The following is a 19,934-nucleotide window of genomic DNA, read 5'->3' on the forward strand; positions in this document are numbered from 1 at the left end:
CGGTCGATGCAGTTGTCGGAAAAGGCTTTAAGAAGGATGTGGACGATGGTTTGGGGAGGGAGGGAATGACGCAGATGTGTGGAAAACCATTTACAAATGAAAAACAGCCCACGGAGTAGCACTCGGATGAAAGGTCATTAACAGACTCAATGGCACGAAACAAAGCACTGCAAAGCATTTCCTCTTAAAGTGTTTACAAGTTATGTAGGCGAAATCACTGGATTCCTTACTCCCATCCTCTTCATTATCCGTCTCTTAAAGAAACGTTTCGAAAACATTCTTCCGACTGACCCTTCGGTAGTTTCGCCCAATTATAGCAAGAACAGATGCAGCATTAGAAGTGCAATTCTAGACACTTAAAAGGCTTTGGATGCATCAAGCTCCTGTATCTGCAGTCCTTCCCTAATGACTGTTGTCTGGGCCTGGCATGTAACCATGGCAACCTGAACTGCCTATAGAAGTGTTCAATACTGAAGATGAAGCGCATTCTCAGATAGCTGGAAAGGCCAAATGATTCAATTTCCCCACATTTTATTTTTGCTTCTTTTGAAGGTTTGCCTTCCTCGGAATGCTGTGAAATAACCAACAAAGGCCTGACGAGTAAACTCAAAGTTTTTGGCGACATATTCAGCGGTGAAAGACATTTAAAAAATTCCACCCAAGATGAAAACCGTTATCACTTACTCGCCTTCAGAAACGTCAGAAACATGGCTTTTCCTACGCTGCATTGCTGATGAAACTCGGCTCTTTCAATTCTTCGTCATCAGTTAGGAACCTAGGTGTGCTATTTGATAGCAATCTTTCCTTTGAAAGCCACGTTTCTAGCATTTGTAAAACTGCAACCTTCCATTTCAAATATATAAACAACAACATATGCTCACAATGTCAAATGCAGAAATGTTAATTCATGCGTTCATGGTTAGATTATTGTAATGCTTTATTGGGTGGTAGTGTCTGAAATGTAGCAGCTTGAGTTCTTACTAGAACCAGGAAGTATGACCTTATTAAAACGCATAATATTAGTCTTTTTCTTTCTTATTTCGAGGTCACCGTAGCCACCTGATCCAGTGTGTATCCAGATCAGATGGTCACTGCAGTCACCTGGATCCAGTACGTATTCAGGCCAGACAGTGGATCAGCACTTAGAAAGGAGCTCTAAAGCTCTGAATGTCAGCGGAGACCAGGACAACTAGATGAGCCCCAGAGACAGATCACCAAAGACAGATCCCCAGTGAAGACCTTGCCCCCTAGACGGCCACTGGGACAATACCAAAGGAACCAGTTGAGTCCTCTGCACAATCTGACTTTGCTGCAGCCTGGAACTGAACTGCTGGTTTCGTCTTGGCCAGAGGAGAACTGCCCCCCGACTGAGCCTGGTTTCTCCCAAGGTTTTTTCTCCATTCGGTCACAAATGGAATTTTGGTTCCTTGCTGGTGTCGCCTCTTGCTTGCTTAGTAGGGCACACTTAATATCCAGCGATATCGCACAATCGATTGATTGCACAGATACTATTTAAACTGAACTGAGCGGGATTACGAAATCACAGAATTCAATGATGAACTGCCTTTAACTGAAAATTGAGTGTTTACTATTGTCATTTTCCATTATTGACACACTATTTTCCCATTTGATACTGTAAAGTTGCAGACACAATCTGTATTGTTAAAAGCACTATATAAATAAAGGTGAGTTGACTTGACTACTTCTCATACCAACCAGATGATCTGACATTAGCTGTTCACATTGCAGCCTGTCTGAGAGACATTTCTGGCAGGATGAAGGACCATCACCTTAAACTCAACCTTGCTAAGAGAGAACTGCTCGCGGTCTCAGTCAACCCAGCAATTCATCACAACCTCTCTATACACTTCATCAACCATAACTCCTTCCAGGATAGCTAGGAACCTTGTGGTTGTGACTGATAATCAGTTAAGCTTAACAGACCGTATTTCTACAACAGCCCTGTCCTGCAGATTTGCCTTATACAACATTAGGAAGATTCAATTCTTCCTATCAGAGCAGGCCACACAATTCTTGTTCTCTCTTGGCAGGCCTTCTAGCATGTACTATAAACCCTCTGCAAGTGATCCAGAATGCAACAGTGAGAGAGCTCTTCAACGAGCCGAAGAAAGCCCACGTCACACATCTCTTCATCAGTTTGCACTGACTGCCAACAGCTGCTCGCATCAAAATCAAGGTACTGATGGATCTCAATTCGAGCAGCATTTTCAAAAAATGTCTAAAAGACACATCTTGAACTTGAACAACTTGAAATCAGTTACAACATCATACAAATGGGGCTAACTGGACTATGCTAACCAACAAAATCTTGACCCCTTGGACTGCAGAGGGTTGGTTAAACTCCACTAATTGTATAAGATTAAAAAACCTCCATCTACGATTGAAACCGTCTGTCTTTCCTTCTCCTCCTCCTCCTCCTCTCCTCCCTCCTGTTCTGTTGTCCCTCTTGTTTTCATGAATGATTGAGGTGGAGAGGTTGGCTCAGGGGGAGCAGGGAGAAGTGCACTCTACATTAACCCCCGATAAAAGAGCTCGTCAGGGGAAGTGGAAGTCCCACTACTGAAGAGTCTGACCGACTGACGGAAAGAGAAACAGAAAGAAAGAACTGAGACAGCATGACAGATGGACCATCGTGAGCAAAAGGCCTCCGTCAGGGCTTGTAAAAGCTAATACTGTGAAGTCCAAACTTACTAGCATGCTTAAAAGTAACCTTCGGACACCTGCTGCACCAAATGCATGCATTTATGCATGTTCGGACATTATATGGCCATTGAACTAAGCGGCCCTGACATCCTCTGAAGCAGAAAGAGGAGAGGCGGTTCACCCACCCAAGGACACGCACAGGAGCCCGGCATGCACACAAACAACCAGCTATCCATTAATGGCCCAATGCAGCCCTCCATGAGTCAGTGTCACCCAGGAAAGGACAAGCAGACCTCCGTCTAATTACATAGCGACTCTCATGCCATTACTCCTCATAACCCTCCCGTGGAGAGGCTGCTGGGAAAGAGAGCGTGATTGTATGTGTATAGCGGGAAACATAAGTCAAAAAAATAACTGAGCAACTGCAATGACCTACTCCTAATTTTAGACTGGATACACGTGTATAATGGCTTTCAATTAATGTTTAGAAAAACGGTGTACTAAAACACTGATTTATATATTTCTGACAGCACACCTTGCTACCAATATTGAGTAATTAAATTACCACCCTTCATGAAATTACTCTTAAAAAGCATGTTAATAAAAATAATAATAATAACAACAACAACAACAACAACATGTAATTTATAGGTTTTCTGTCCAATGTCCATAGTTTTTTTTTTTTATGAAATGAAATGAATATTAGCTTCTTTAAAAAAAAAAAAAAAAAAAAAAACTTAAACCCTCACAATTGAACTTGTTCTTACAAGTGTACCTATGTAATAACAGCCCATATTTATATTTCTCTTATTTAATAATTCTAGACATAAATGGTTTATATCCCCAACATTTATATATGTGTGTGTGTGTGTGTGTGTGTGTGTGTGTGTGTGTGTGTGTGTGTGTGTGTGTGTGTGTGTTTTTATGCACTAAAACAAATGTATTAAATACCCTCATCTTCCATTTTTCTTTAACTTTTTTTCTTTTCTTTTTTTTTTTAAATGACTTTCGCTCATGGGTGATATTTCGAACTAGCTGAGCTTAGATGTTAGCTTAAAGTTGCTGGAAGTGATAAATATATTAAATAATACCTAATATATAATACCCATAATACCTGACAGATATCACTGAAATATGGTCATGGGAACTCAGGCCTGTCTCTGGGATTGTCCAAATTCCAAAACTCTCTCTCTCTATATATATATATATATATATATAGAGCGTATAACCCTGACCGTATATATATATAATATATTAATATATTTATCTCTTCCAGCCACTTTAATTTAAACGCCAGCTAACATCTAAGCTAAAATTAAATGCTCTTGCCATCAATCATTTTGAAAATTTGGTCAAAGATAGCAGAATGAAACTTATAATATCGAAGCGAATACTGTGACAATTAACTGCAGGCATTAAATTTGACAGCCCTAATTTACTTAAGTGTGTGAGCACCATGGAGTGGCTGGTCCAAAATAGTCAGGTAATGGGGCAAACGTCCATCATGCAGGTAATTATACAACATCCACACCTGCAACATGCCTCATCAGCTACAGACTGGAGGACAATTGGGGTTAAAATTCCAATTTGTTCCCACAGGCCTGTCAATCCCATGAGTCCACACCTGATGAAAACCCTCGAGTCAACAGTGGTGTGATCAGTGATATCACTGGCTCCTACATCAGCACCAGTATCATGCAACCATCTGGCATTATGGGCAGATGCTGGATCAAGGGGATGGCTCCTGAGTTTGTTGGCGATGAGGTTAGTGGGGAATGGGGAGTGTTTTTCTACTGACAGGCTCCGTGTCTGTGGTGTGTCCACTTGAGAACAGCATGGCAGCATAACTATGGCACCCATTTGGAGGAGTGTGATTACGGCTCGCCATCGGAGAGAGGAGTGGATGAGATGTAATCAGATGCCATCTGTAGAAATGGCGCAGATATGAGCAAGGAAAAGAGAGACAAAGAACAGGAGAGAAGCAAGGTAATGCACATCGAACAGGCTGGAGAGACCAGTGGCCGCTGGGATTTTTTTTTGGTTAGCTAAACCCCAATTGCTAAATAATCATCTACTTGTAGTATTCATCTCTGGGGTATTTCATCTTCACAATGACATTTCATGAAATGTATTCCTATGATGGTAAAGCTGAATTTTCAGCAGTCATTACTCCAGTGTCACGTGATCCTTCAGAAATCACTCATATATGCTGATTTTGTGTTCAAGAAACATTTTCGATGTTGAAAAGAGACGCTTAATATTTTTACGGTGGTTACATTACATTTTTAGGATAATTTGATAAAGTTCAAATTTTTCCATTAATATATATTTATAATTCATATTAATCATAATTATATAATGTATTAATATAAACAATACCTTAAATATTAGATGTGGATTATAGTTAAAATAATTAATATTAAAATAGACTAAAAAGTATTTAACTTATGTATTATAAAAATGACATGATGACATTTATATATATATATATATATATATATAAAAAAACATACATTTAAATGGTAATTAAATCTAACTTAAATATTTACAATGTTCAAAAGACTCGGGGAAAAAATTATAAGAGATTTATTAGTATAATCATTATAAATTTGAGCCTATTTATTATTATAGCTGCTGTTATTTATTATATATTTTAATTTTCTAATTCTTGACATAAGCCAATTGTGTTTGGAATTGTTAAATAAGAAAAATTTTAATATCTTAATTGTCATTGTATATACTCACTTTAACACGTGTAAGGTTCTTCATAAATTATTTTTATATTTTTGTTTAAATATTATATTTAAAAAAAATAATATTCTTTTTTTTTTTTTTTATCAGAGTCTGTGGACGTTTTAACTAGAGGGTGCTTTTTACTAACAGTAAGAACACATGAACGCAATCATTAATGTAAATGCAGGATTTGTACATAATTTACATTGGCTATAGCCATGTTTTCTCTACAACAGCACAACAACACACATAAATCACAAAGAAAACACCAGAAAAATAATGAAATCAATTATCAGATGACAGATTGTTATGATGATAAAGTTCAAAACAGCACTACTCCATTATTTACACAGAACCAAATCCACATCACAGCCACCTCTGATACTAGCAGGTGGGGTGTATTGAAGCCTCGATGAATTATACAGTATAAAGAGCCACCGTAAACATGGTTTCAATAGTGTAGATGCCACAGAATCAAACGCTGTCATTCACACTCAACCTGTGGCTGTAGTCGGCTGTGGCTGATATCTAAGGTGTTATTCTTTTTCCAGGCCACCAGTAATGAACTTTATAGGCTACTCTTAACCTTTAACCCCTCTCTTATCCCTACTGAAAAGAGCATCATGACATCGTTCTGCTTCAAGCCGATAAACAGACCATCAGAGCGACGAGATGAGACTCAGAGAGAGAGGATGAGTGAGAATGACAAGTTTCTAATGTGATGCCAGATGAGATTGGATTCTTCATTAGGCCAATTACAGGCCACTGGAGAGGGAGATCACTGCGGTTTGGGACCGGGAGGTGGAGAGACGCTCACCTGATTAAATAGAGAAATGACTGAAGAATTCCAGCAATTTACTCAGCCGAGGCACAACCTGAGCAAGACGCTGGAGTAATTACCAATTACTGCACATTCACCGCTTAGCACAGATGTTAATTAAACATGCTATTCTACTCAAAAAGAAGTGACTGGTGATTCAGACGGCCCAGAAGATACTTTACCCTGACTCTGCATCTGATACCAGCATGCATGAGATTGGAATCTTCTACAGTCTACAGAAAAAGTTAAACGTTTTTTTTTTCTAAAATACTTAAAGCAGAGGATAGTTTATTATAGAGGATAGTTTAGGGGCAGCTGTGGCCTAATTGTTAGAGTTGGACATGTAATCAGAAGGTCACAGGTTCGAGTCTTGGTGCTAGCAGGTGTTATAGGTGAGGTAGAATGAATGAACAGTGCTCTCTTCCTCCCTCAACACTCATAGCTGAAGTGCCCTTGAGCAAGGCACTGAACCCCCAGTTGCCCCTTGGCCGCTGGATCTATAGCTGCCCACTGCTCTGGGTGTGTGTTCACAGTGTGTTCACTTCTCACTACTGTGTGAGTGTGTGTGTGTGTGTGTGTGTGTGTGTGTGCGCACTTGGATGGGTTCAAATGCAGAACACCAATTCTGAGTATGGGTCACCATACTTGGCAAATGTCAAGTCTTAAATTATTACTTCAACTTATTTCTTGAATTTTTTTTATTATTTATATATTTTAATCAATGAACTTTTTTTTTTATTCTAATCTACTGCATAAAGTAATACTTTTTAACTTTAACGTTACATTTTCCGTTACATTGTTAATTTTTCTATAAACTGTAGTATTTAAACTTTTTTTATTTAAGTTTTATTTTACTCCATTCATTTTTAGTTTCTATTATTAAATGAATCGTTTTTTTTCTATTCACTCTAGTACCGTTTTATCCATTTTTTATCCATTTTTATATTTTATTTGACTCAATGTTTCCTTTATTACGTTACATTGTTACTTTTTTCCTAGTAATAATAGTACTGTTAGATTTTAGTTCAATTGTTATTTATATTATATTAAATGTATATTAATTCAAACATTTTAACAAATTTATTTTCCGATACATTAATACTTTTTCTATTCAGTGTAAGATTTTATTTGTTTATATCAACTATTATTTTAAATGTTATTCCTTTTTGTTTATATTTAAATTTGATTGTAATCAGATAATTAACATAGTATATTACATTAAATTATTTTTTCAGTTCACTGAAATACTGTTAATCTTTATCAAGTTATTATATATTTATAATTTTAACCTAATGTTTTATTTTAATCCAATTTAATTACATTTTTTATTTGCTTTTCTATTTGTTCCACAATTTCTCAACTTTTCCATAGAGACTAACCTCAAAAACCCCTGAATTTAGCAGCCACTTCATTTTAAAGTACAAATACACACATTTATCAAAAACAAAACTATGGGTCTATGCCTCAAATTGCACAGTAGACTAGTATAGTTCCTCTGTCATTTATCTGAGAAGAGAAAGGGGTTTTATTTCCCAGTTCAGCAGACTAGGTGTTTGTATATGGTTATGAGGCTGAGGCTGGCGCTCCAGTCATCTGAATAATGCATGTTGGGTAGTTTATGCATAAAGGACAAACACTTTGAGGTGCTGTGCAGCGGCTGAGATGCCTCACGGGGACAAAAATACTGAAGACTCATCTTGCACTTACAGCTTAGGGCTGGGAAATATCTAGAATATGCACAGAACCAGCAAAGACTTTGCAGGTGTTACATAAATTATCATTACTGTAAATGTTGTGATGATTTTAATGTACTTATGTAATGCCCTAGATTTTTACAGGTTTAGTTCTGACATTATATGGCCACTAACATAACTCTTTATAGTTTGTTTACATTTGTTCAGTGTTGCATCATGCGTCTCGTCAAAATATGAATCAAAAATAACTCCAAGTCTACAATACGCACTGATATTAGAGTACAATGCTACAGAAATCTTAACGCAAAAGCAGATTCTTTCTGAGATTCTGCAAAATAAATTATTAAATAGTGAGCCACAAATGGATCCAGTAATAAATAATCATCAATTTTCCACTGAATTATGCCATCACATCAACGTTACAATGTTATACAGGAAAGCCAGAGGGTGTTGTGAAAAACAAGAGATGAGGTCATAAACAGTCATTTCCATATTTAGACATTCATTCAGCGTACAGGAACAGACAAAACCGATCTGACAGATGCAACATGAAACTGATAAATATATGGAAACAAAAATAATATGGCTTGCATATATTTTTCAAGTGCTCACGGGCATTTTTAGGCACATATAATAGAAGTCACTAAGTGCTATGTTACTTTTCCTACTACATTTGTGACATCATATGAAGAGAATCCACAAAAATGAGAAACGCTGATATTACTCTTTAGCACATTTACCAGCCCCTGACATGCACATGTTGCTGTGTTACTGTATTTTATTTTGTAAAGTGATTTTATTTTTATTTATTTTTTTTTGGGGGGGGGGGGGGGGGGTGAGAACACAGACATTATTATTGTACAGATGGGTGATTGATTGTTGTGTACCCGTAAGATGTTTGTCATCAAACGAATGTAATGGGTTAGGACAGGTGCCAAATGTGCAGAATAAAGACAATAGAATATTTATAGTGCCTGCAGGCAAGAGGTGGGATATGTTTGCATTTTGCAGACAAGGGGAGGTCTGCGGCACATCAGACATGAGACAATGAATGACAGTAGAGCATGCAAGGTTTTTTTAGCTTATTTTTTAAAATCAACATGAAAATGTTGAACATTCGTGGTTCATCGGTGAGCTATAAACCAAAGTTTTTTGGCTATTTAAAAGGTTCAAGCCCTTTTATATCCCACCTCTACTTCATGTTTCTCCATCAACAGAGGAAGAAAACTCCATTTGTAAAGCTATTTTATTGCATGCACAGAATGCCCCTCACATTATGCGTTGCATGCATTAAGACACACAATTCCAAGAATGAATAGATAAACGGGACACCATTGAGACGTACTGTGTGGCACAAAATGAAACACACACACACACACACAACCCGTCCTGCCTGCACTACTGGCCCACTTCCCTCAAGCTTTCTACTTTTGTCCAGAACAACTGGGCTAGCAGATAAAAGAGACCGAACAGTAAAGTGAAGGAGGGAGAGAGAGAGAGAGAGAGAGAGAGAGAGAGTTAAGTTGAGGGACATCGACTGATGAGGGATTTTTGAGGCCAAGCAGAAAATTTCAATTTATTGAGAATTAGATATTTCTGTTTTAGTTTCATTTGAGATCCCCTTCCACAGAAAAGTGGGAAATCTAGTCATGCGTTTCAACTCTGAGGTGTGAACGCCTCAAAGCGGGTGTCATTGGTCTTATAAAAGAACAATAAGAATGAAAGATAAGAAATAAGAAACAGATCAAAAATGATGCTTGGATCCTCTGGTCTGTTCATGGGTTGGACCGATGCGTCACTCTTCCTGGATTAGAATTCCGGCTCGTATAAATAGGAGGAGTATTTTTATCCCTTGGTCTTCTCCTTCACCTCCCCCTTCCCTTTCCTTCCTACTCTGAATAGTATTAATTGCAAATCATCCATTCAGCCTAATAATACACATAATAAAGGCAACATACGGAAGAGCGTGAATGCCATCAGAGGCTATTTATGGTTTCGATGAAGGCACTGCAATCTCATAGCTCACCGAGTTTAGAAAAAACTAATTAATAAAAAATGGTCTTGAAATCAAGTCAAGATGAACAAAGAGGGCAAAATGAGAGCGGGAGCGATGGTTAGTGGTCGATTTAGTTGATTCCCATGTGGTCCGAGGGAGGAAAAATACAAAGTTTTAATCACTATCGCAAACCCGCATCATGAAAACGTGCCATCAGAAATATCAGGGTTGTACCGTGGTATATCAAAAGTACTACAGTACTTCCCTCTGACCTATTGCTGTAAATGACCTTGTCAATTCTTCATTAAGGTTTTAGCTATAAACAAAGGTTATATCTCTTCAAACTCTTACCATCTATGGAATGGTTTATGTTTTTGGTCTCAATGAGATCAGTTTGATAAGACTGTTTTAATAGCATTAATATGATAATCGTAACTTTTAAATAAACCATCAGTTCACAGTGTCTGCTGCCACCAAGTGGACAGATGACTCGGGCTTTACACTTGCATCACTTTCTTTCTGCATTATCACACATATACTAGAAAAATGATATTTCATAATTACATATGCATGCATTGTGAACACATATATGAGCTCTGTTATCTATATGCTCAGAAACACATTTAGAGCTTAATACATTGCCACCTTTTTTTTTTACCCCTCCTCCTTCTCTTTCTACAGAATTACATTGCTCCCAGAGTATCAATTGAAACTCCTATTCATGATTCATGAGGAAAAAATTGAAGACAGTGTATTTTTCCATTAGCATGGATAATGCTGGATGTGACTCCGACCGAGGTTTTAGCATGCTGTGGGTTCAACAGCACAGACCGTGAACAGCACATGTATGTGTTTCCATACATTGAATGAACCCTGGCTGCATGACACATATGAATTAATCAGAGTTGCCGAAGGGTGTTTATCTTTGAAAGTGCACTCGCTTTCAGATGTAGCAGTAAGTGAAAAAGCAGGTGATGGAAATTTCCCATCATGCCTGCAATCTGTCCTCTCCCCCAGTAAACTCAGCAGATTGCATTTTCTGATAAGACAACCAACCCCCTTCATTAAACAGTGTTGCCATGACGCCTGAGAAACAGTGAGGAAATACTCCAGCATACACCTACCATTACCATTAGTAGCGCTGTCTTACTGGGCTGAAAGAACTGTACTGCTGATGGTACCTGAAATCAGTCATTGTGCTTTCTGCGATTACCAACACTGTGTGTAATTATGTTGGCTTGACAAATACTCAGGATCAGCAGGGTTCCTGTCTTGTCTTCTCTAACCACTCAAATGTACACTTTTCCAGAAGCAGATGGTAAAAAAAAACAACGAAATCCTTTAAATGTCCTGTTTTAATGTTCTTGTAGAGCATTCAGGCAACATCCAGAATGTTCATAAACTGAAACGCCAACTGTCTTGTTGTAAACGCTTTTATACAAAGCATCTTAAAACAGAAGCGGTCTCTTATTTCATAGGCTGCGGCCGTCAAATTAAACGCAGCAAATTAGCTCCGGTCCTCAAATTTGATTGGCCAAGAAATGCTCCAAGAGTACAGTCATAACAATAAAAATTGCAGAGACTTTTAACTATTTTAATATCACTCCACTTGTCTGTGTTTGTGCATTCCATACAGAATTTTTTATTCACATTAAAAACAACTAGGCTTTATATCATACCAAGTATAGAACACAATTACAAAAATAAATAACCAGTGTAAACATTTTAGTTTTTGACATTTCAAGATTTATTTTTATTTTTCTGATCACAGACTTTGAGATTATTTTAATTGACACTTTCTATGGATTACACAGTTACACCAGTAGGTGGCGACAGGTAAATGTCCTTTTGAATGAATCAATGAATCACTCACTCAGTTCATTCAGAAACAAACAAACAAACAAACAAAAAGATACTGGATGAGTCAGAAATCACATAATTACGTAATTAGAAGAAGTAATTACTTTGCAATGTTTTTAAAAAGTATGTTTTACATAGCATGGATGTGTATAGTATGAATAATTCACGAATGTCAATAAATCACGAAGGTCATTCTTGAATGTTTTGCCTACTGTTTTATGAATACTGTGAAATCAGACATACAGTACTACTATTTGCACATAATGCTTGTCACCTACTTGTATAGTAGGGAAGTATGTGATTTCAGATGCAGCCACTGTCTTTGAGGGAGTCATTGAATTATTCACTCAACCGATTAGTTCAATTTTGATACGCAGTAGTTTTAATAGAAATCCATGCACTCAGGAATTTTGAGTGAAGGTGAAAGATTTTTTTACACACACATTTTGCAGCAGGTTAAGCTGGTCATGTAAGTATGTGATGTAGACCAAAAGACAGCTGCTTGATTTTAAACTGACTTCTGTGTCACCTCACCTTTACATCATTCATAACTACACTACTGATAATACACGAAAAACATGTTTAGCTGAAATTTAGCTAATGTGAGCCACATCTTTACTAAATATCAACTTATTGCTCATTGAACCGTTTTATAAAAGAAAGACCACATCTATCAGTTTTCTTTTTTTTTTTAAATGACTCCTAAGTACATGAGAAACTTAAAATCGGTGTCAACCTTCAAAACACAGAGAATAGAAATGGTGCTCTTGTTGACTCTCCCCAGTTTGCGTCACAATCCACAGGAGATTAAGCCCACTTAATCAAACACTGTCAAAGGAAGGACGGTGCGCCCCGCTATACCTCCGTATTCCTCCATCCACAGGTGCAAGGTCATTAATGTTGCTAAGCGATTGTCCCACACACACACACACACACAACCAGGTGTTTAAAATCGCTTTCCCTCTCTCTTTACATGGCTTTCCCCCTCTCTCTGGTCTCTATAACGAGAAATCTGTTTAAACGACTGACTCAGTGATAGAAATGTGCAGCTTTAATTCTGAGCCCCAGAGCCTTTATTGCCATTTACATCCTCGTTACAAATGACCAGAAATCCATTAGGTTCCTGTCATCCCCCGTGTCTCATCTATCTAGCCCACTCCTGGAGGCCCAGCCCAGGGACAATAGGAAAGTAGAGATCAAGCACCTTTCAGGAGGATGTTCACATACTGATGAGGTGACAGTGTGCCGCCACTAGGCATCTATCCTTCTTTATTTGTAGAAAGAGAGTTCTTGGGATCTACGGATACAGTGCAGTGGCCGAGAGCATAAGAGTTTTATTAAACGCATATGAAGGGATCACTTGACCTGTGTGTCTATGGGGGCCAGTCACTTAAGGAGTCTCCCATTATACACTTTGAATATCATACATGCATACATCGATAAACCATATAGTTCAGCCTATTTGAACTCTGTACTGAATGCTATTATAAAGTTATCATTCTTGGTGTGAACTGATAAATCAGATGCAATTTGTCATCGCTCATTAGGAAACACCTGACCGCAGGGAACAGCGATTGACCAATCAGAATCAAGTTTTCTAGAAAGTGATGATTAAAGAGCCAATACAGCAATAGATCTTACTCAACCAATGTGTCCGAAGCAGCAGGGGATCGTTCTGCAGTCCTCTTCATCATCCTCTTCCACACTGCATCCGATTCCTGCACCAGCAAAATGGACATAGATCACTATGAAGGCCCAAAACCAAGCAATAAGGAACTCTATAGAACTAAGGTGACTGAACTATCCCAGCTTTTTCATATTTATTAGGACTTTGACATGATAGATGAGCAGAAAATCTTATATAAACCCCATACAGTACGTTTAAGAAAACCAGAATATTGATGTTTCTTGCAAAATAGCTCGCTTGTCGGATTCATATAACTGAGAATGTTACACACATTCAAATTATGTGGCAGAAATATAATAAGAATGAGGAAAACAATCAAGGAAACGATCTTGGTAATCTGAGCATTTCACATTACAGCACACACACATATATAATTTGACAGCAGCACATTTATACACATTTCAGGCCTCAGAATCATTCTGAGTGTAGTCAAGAATCTAATCTCATAATTCCAGTCTTAGTTACCTATTTTAAGCCATTTTCCTCCAGACATGTTTAGTATGGTTCACCCTAAGTTTTGTTAGTGATGGGGCCAGAGAGGAAACAGATCTTTTCTCTCAAGACAGCCTAATACACTAGATAACTAAAATACTTGTGCTTATTTAAAATGACCTTTTATTGGTTTATCTGGGATAAATTGGGAAATTTCTGCTATTTTAAATCTCAATCAAGAGTATAATTCAAACACTGACCTGAAGGACCTTTTCTCCGGCCAGCTTTCACTGATCGCGCCTGTAACTAAAGCCTCATTAACAACACCTGGCATTGAGCTAGTGTGAGAGCGCCCTCTAGTGGCTGCGAGCGCAACAAACATATGGCACACAATTAATATTCTAATGCTAAAGGAAATATTGCTATTATTATAAATATGTATGGTAAATGTTGATATTTTTTAGCAGTTAATTATTTTGCACCGTAATGTTTTATTTATTTAAGGAACAAGAACAGCAATGCCATTTTTCCCTGTTTACAAATATGTTTATATATATATATATATATATATATATATATATATATATATATATATATATATATATATATATATATATATATATATATATATATATATTATTTGTAAACTGGGAAAAATTTATATATATATATATATATATATATATATATATATATATATATATATATATATATATATATATATATATATATATATATATATATATATATATATATATATATATATATATATATATAAAGGTGTAACTTGTACTACAGATGAAAATATTAAACATTTTGCATTGTGGTGCATTTACTGTAATGTAATATAATATAATATAATATAATATAACATGCATATGGACATCAATAAACAGCACAGTAGCAATTAAAACTTTAATATGCCAGCACAGTTTTACCAAACAGTAGATTAAAATATCAAACAATTAGTGTTTCTCCATACATTTCTATTTTAAATTCATACATATAAAAATCACTATAAAATGTTGCTCTTTAACATAGTCACTGTAAAAACTGTGGGATTTCAAACATTCACATGCTGAACGGTTTCTGCTACACCGCTTAATACAAAAAAAAAACCTAACCAATCACACAAGCCAGTCTGCAGGGGTGCTGGGCCACCCGGGACCGGTTTAGACCCAGCGAGAGCCTGAACCTGGTCCAGTAGGCTTTCTCTGCTCAAACTAAGCCTTTGATTAGGACCGCCTTTAAACGTAGTCCAGATTAAATCATGTTATTCCATCATAAAAATAAGACCAGTTTTAGCATTAGATAAAAAACAAAAACAAAAAAAAAGATTAAATAATTCATCTGTTAAATTATGTCTGTAAATGGTCCGGACAGTAATTTTGGTAACAAGATGGATGTGTTTAAGCATGTGGCATCTTCAAAATAGCATTTCATTATTCACGTCTCCATCAAATGTTCTCTAGTCTCACAACATCTAAAAAAAACGGAATACAAAAAAAAACTACGGTACATTTCCAAATGTGAAATGAGCACATAATGGACTTTGGATAAAGCGTATGCAGATATAGAAGATGAAGACATTTTCTTGATTAATATGTCATGAAAAGGCATTGTTGGCGAGTCCCCTCTCTGTCCCAGGACGATCAGTAGATTCTTTGCATAGTGGAGAGGGTTTAAAGACAGTCTTTAAGGCACGGTGACGTGGAAAGGGCTTCCGGGCACCATTTCTTCTCCCCATTTGACTATCAGGATATAGTCGCCTTTCTCCTTCACTGTATATGTGACATTGTACATTCTGTTGCCCATGTGCTTGACGTACACTTCTTCACAGGGAGTCTTTGGCCCGTGCACTCCTACCATTAACATGTTTGTCCCTGAACAGACAAAATAAAAGCTGTTTAGTCATCTGTACGAGAGCATTATGCACAAACATGCATTATTTTTTACTGCTCGGGACGCTGTACCTGCTTTACTGCAGTCTACCGTGAAGGTGTTCTTCTGGCCAATGAAGGCTTTGGAGAGTCCGGCCCCCCTGGAGATCACCTTACTGGCATCGGACGAGAACTTTGGCAGAGTAGAGAATGATCCGGCCACTGAGGACGATTTGGTCACCGTTTCCACCAGAACTGATGATGTTTCGTGTAGAGAGTGTCCTCCGGACAGACGTGCACCTGGAGATTGAATTTCTTCTTGTTAATTTGCTTCTTTATGAAAGATGAGCTGTTGTGCTAGTGGGTTGAAAGATGTTCCCCTCATCAATCATTAGTCTCAATCTCAAGTAAAGTTTCACACATTTTTTTAAGTTGCCATAAGCTTGTATGGTTTCAAATCCAGTCCATCACATTATGGATTGCCTGATTATATAATATCACAACCAGGTTTTCCTATTTTAACATGAGTGCTAGAAACCTTTTCAGCTTTTAAAAATAGTTATTTACTCATAAACAAGCTTTTTATATTCATGGAGCAAAAAGGCATAATATAATATGATGTAATAAAACAATTTCTTCCGTTTTTTATTTTATAGTTCGTGTTATATTTTTATATTAATAATATTTCGTTTTCAGGGTGGAACACAGATGAAAAATACCCTTTGGCTGACTGTGGTGCATCTGCAGTAATGTTTGTCCCTGTTACTTTAATAATAAAAAAATAGCAATAATATAATCTAATATGGTGGACTACAGACACCTTTTGGCTATCTGTGTGTAAATCACACCTGGCTCTGTGTCTCTCCAAGAAGATGTAAAGAGCAGAAAGGGCCTGGTAATGTACTGTAGTGTGTGATGTCTCACCAGAGACTTTGGCTTTGAAGGGGCTGCCCACGATATGCTGCGGTCCTCCATATTTGATGGAGATGAGGTAGCTGCCGGGAGCCATTGGTGTGTAGGTGACCTTGTATCCTTCTGGACACTCCTGACAATCCATCTTCACCTTCGATGGGCCGTCGATGGTAACCGACAGAGCTCCTGAGCCGGCGTTACATGTGTTTACAATGAAATCTGAGGGTACACCTGTGAAGGATGAGATGAAGCCAGTGAGTCTCTGTGTGTTTGTGTTTTAACGCTTGTGATTGGCTACTTGATGGTGTCACACCTGTAGTTCCCCCCTCCAGGCCGGGCCCGAAAGCCGTCACCATTCCTGGATCTCCCGCCTGGCCGGGTTCCCCGACACGGATCTTGAAGGGACTGCCTGGGATGTGACTTCCATTAAAACGGACATCGATGGAGTGGACACCGTTCTCCCGTGGAATAAACCGTATGGCGTGTTTATCTGCACAAACAGGCATGCAGCATTGAATGAGTTCAAATGCAGTCACTAACTATATGCTCTAAACTAACATCAGATATATTGTGTCTTAAAATATTACAGTGATCATGCATATATATATATATATATATATATATATATATATATATATATATATATATATATATATATATATATATATATATATATATACAAACACTCACACACACAAATAGGTTATATGTTATGATATAAATTCATAAATTAATGAATATACATATACATACATATATATATATGCTCCCACATGTGTGTAAATAGTATTTGTTATACTAAAATTAATGTAATAAAATATGTAACAAAATATATTAAACACTAAATAAAAATATACAAAATATTATAAGTATTATAATAAAATTTGGTTAATAAAATAATATATATTCAATATTGAATACACATAAATGATAATAATATATAACTTAAAATAAATATAAAATAAATATAAAACCTATATAAATAACAATACAATACAATAATTATAAAACAAAATAAAAATATATATATGTTGATAAAAAAATATGTATAATGCATAATGAATGTAAAACAAAAATTATTTTTTCTATAAATATAAATATATTTAGAGAAAATATATAATATACAAAATGAAATAATATAATAAAAATGTATAATACGAAAATATATTAAATAATAGATACAGACACACGTGTATGTAAATAAAAAAATATATATTTATTTATTTATTTGAAAAATACCATACAGTATAAATAATAATATAAAATATAAAAAATAGTATAATAAAATGTTTAATAAAAAAAAAATTTATTTACATAATTTATTACAGACAAAATAATTGACTTTTTATACTCCTGGGTATGTGCACATATGCTCACCATTGTCTAGCTCAGTGATGTAACACTCCTCCACTGCTCCAGACGGTGTGTGCACCTTAGCCTCAATCGCCCCTCTCGCTCCGTTCAGCTGCACGGCAAACGAGGCCTCTTGGTTCACCTTCAGACCCATCTCCTGCAGAGACACAGCCAAATACACTATCTTTGTATATCATCTAATCTTAAGAAGTATGTAAAGATAAGCCTTTCTCACTACGCATATTCACAATGGCCAACATAACAAATGATTTGCTACTTTGTCATACTCATTTATCTTTCCTGAGAAACTCCTTCTACACTCTTCGCTAAGGGAACTGCAAGGACACTTGTCTCGACTCGTGATAAGCTGTCCTGTGCTCTCCATCAAGTGCTCTCACAGTCTCTCAGAGAGTGTGTTGATAAAGTCAGTGTGTGAGCATGTTTGATCTGGAATCACTCACCTGCAGGCTGGTGACGGTGAGTAGGCGGGCGTCATCTGACACTGATGCAATAGGAACGATGAAAGGGCTGTCTGGGATATGCTCATCGTTGAATTTGATTGACACCTCATAGTCACCTGAAGTTAAAAAAATAAATAAATCAGTGTAATTTATAATTATTCATAAAATTTAAATGGAAGATTCCATTCCTAAAGCAAATACTACACTAAAATGAGCATTAGCACTTACCAGGTTCCTGTACCACATAGGCCACCCCACAGGAACCATCCTTCCTGTCCTCAAAGGAAATCTCTGCTTTGCTGGGCCCCTCAACAGCTATTGACAAACCACCAGCACCGGCCTCACGGGTCCAGATACTGAACTCAGCTAAAAATCACACCCAAAAAAGTTATTTATATATATATATATATATTTATATTTATATATATATATATATATATATATATATATATATATATATATATATATATATATCAATTTACGCTCCTTGAAAAGCATGGTTGTAATAGATAACTAAAAGCATAAAAATGGTTTCTTTAAATATAAACTTATTTTATTTTTGCTAGTTGCCGAGGCAAATTTTCTAATTCTCATTTAACAATTAGTAATGAAATAGTTAAAACTGAAATAAAAATGTATAAAAACTATATGAAAAAACGCTAATTAAAATGACAAAAAACAACAAAAAGACTTTAACTAAAATAAAGAATAAATAAAAACTAATTCAAAATATTAATTTAAAACTATAATAGTATCTTTACACTAAAATAACGTAAGTTTTTCATTTAAAAATATATTTTTTTCCATCTACTATTTATATTTTACTTTATTTCAATGAACAACAATTATTTCTAACAGTTTTAGTTTTAGTCTTGTCTCTTACCTGGAATTCCAGCCACACCTCTGTCCAATCCAGTACCACCAGCCCGAACCTTATGGGCCCCTCCCTCTCCCAGGGGCCCCACAGTGAACTGGAAGGGGCTCCCAGGGACATGCTGTCCCCTGTATTTGACATTGACAGTGTGGGGGCCCATCTCCTGAGGCACAAAACGCACACTATAGGTGCTGTCCTCTCCTTCTATGATCTCAGCATCCTCCGTGTTACCACTGGGACTCGTCACCTGTGCGGTCATTTCCTGCGTACCTGATTCACCTGAGAGAGAAAGAGGGAAAGGAAAAGAGAATGGCACACATGAGACATTTCACTTAAAATTTCAGGCATTTCTTCTATAAAAGATGATGTATTGGCTGGGCTGCCCGCAGAGTTGAAGGCTGCTCAGATTTTCCAGCTTGGTCCTCCTGTCATAAAGGTCTGCAGTGGAAAAAGTGGGCTCATTGCCACCCAAAACTCGATAAACACACATATACCATGATATCATCACACAGACATACAATAAGAAACTTGAAACTTGAAAGAAAGTTCCTGTAAGAGTAAACAGTAA

At 36.7% G+C, this 19,934-nt stretch overlaps 1 protein-coding gene and 1 long non-coding RNA gene across 11 annotated transcripts in view; both read right to left on the reverse strand.

Moving 5' to 3' along the window:
- The window catches only part of LOC127976589 (uncharacterized), a 57,053-nt gene extending 42,679 nt beyond the window's left edge, over positions 1-14,374 (reverse strand). Inside the window, exons 1-2 of the long non-coding RNA XR_008157833.1 lie at positions 14,147-14,374; positions 13,409-13,485 (exon numbers count right to left, since the gene is read on the reverse strand). This is a non-coding gene — a long non-coding RNA (uncharacterized LOC127976589). The remainder of the gene's footprint in view (positions 1-13,408; positions 13,486-14,146) is intronic.
- A 413-nt stretch (positions 14,375-14,787) lies between these two features.
- Positions 14,788-19,934, reverse strand: part of LOC127976594 (filamin-C) — a 46,786-nt gene continuing 41,639 nt past the window's right edge. For all 10 annotated transcript variants that reach the window (XM_052581129.1, XM_052581180.1, XM_052581155.1 and 7 more), the window contains 8 exons: positions 19,376-19,645; positions 18,721-18,858; positions 18,493-18,608; positions 18,056-18,188; positions 16,992-17,168; positions 16,691-16,909; positions 15,860-16,066; positions 14,788-15,769 (listed from right to left, as the gene is read on the reverse strand). In XM_052581129.1, coding sequence (XP_052437089.1) covers positions 15,582-15,769; positions 15,860-16,066; positions 16,691-16,909; positions 16,992-17,168; positions 18,056-18,188; positions 18,493-18,608; positions 18,721-18,858; positions 19,376-19,645 — 1,448 coding nt within the window. In that variant the 3' untranslated portion in view covers positions 14,788-15,581. The remainder of the gene's footprint in view (positions 15,770-15,859; positions 16,067-16,690; positions 16,910-16,991; positions 17,169-18,055; positions 18,189-18,492; positions 18,609-18,720; positions 18,859-19,375; positions 19,646-19,934) is intronic.

The sequence above is a fragment of the Carassius gibelio genome, chromosome A4 (assembly GCF_023724105.1).
Source record: "Carassius gibelio isolate Cgi1373 ecotype wild population from Czech Republic chromosome A4, carGib1.2-hapl.c, whole genome shotgun sequence".
NCBI classification, from domain to species: domain Eukaryota; kingdom Metazoa; phylum Chordata; class Actinopteri; order Cypriniformes; family Cyprinidae; genus Carassius; species Carassius gibelio.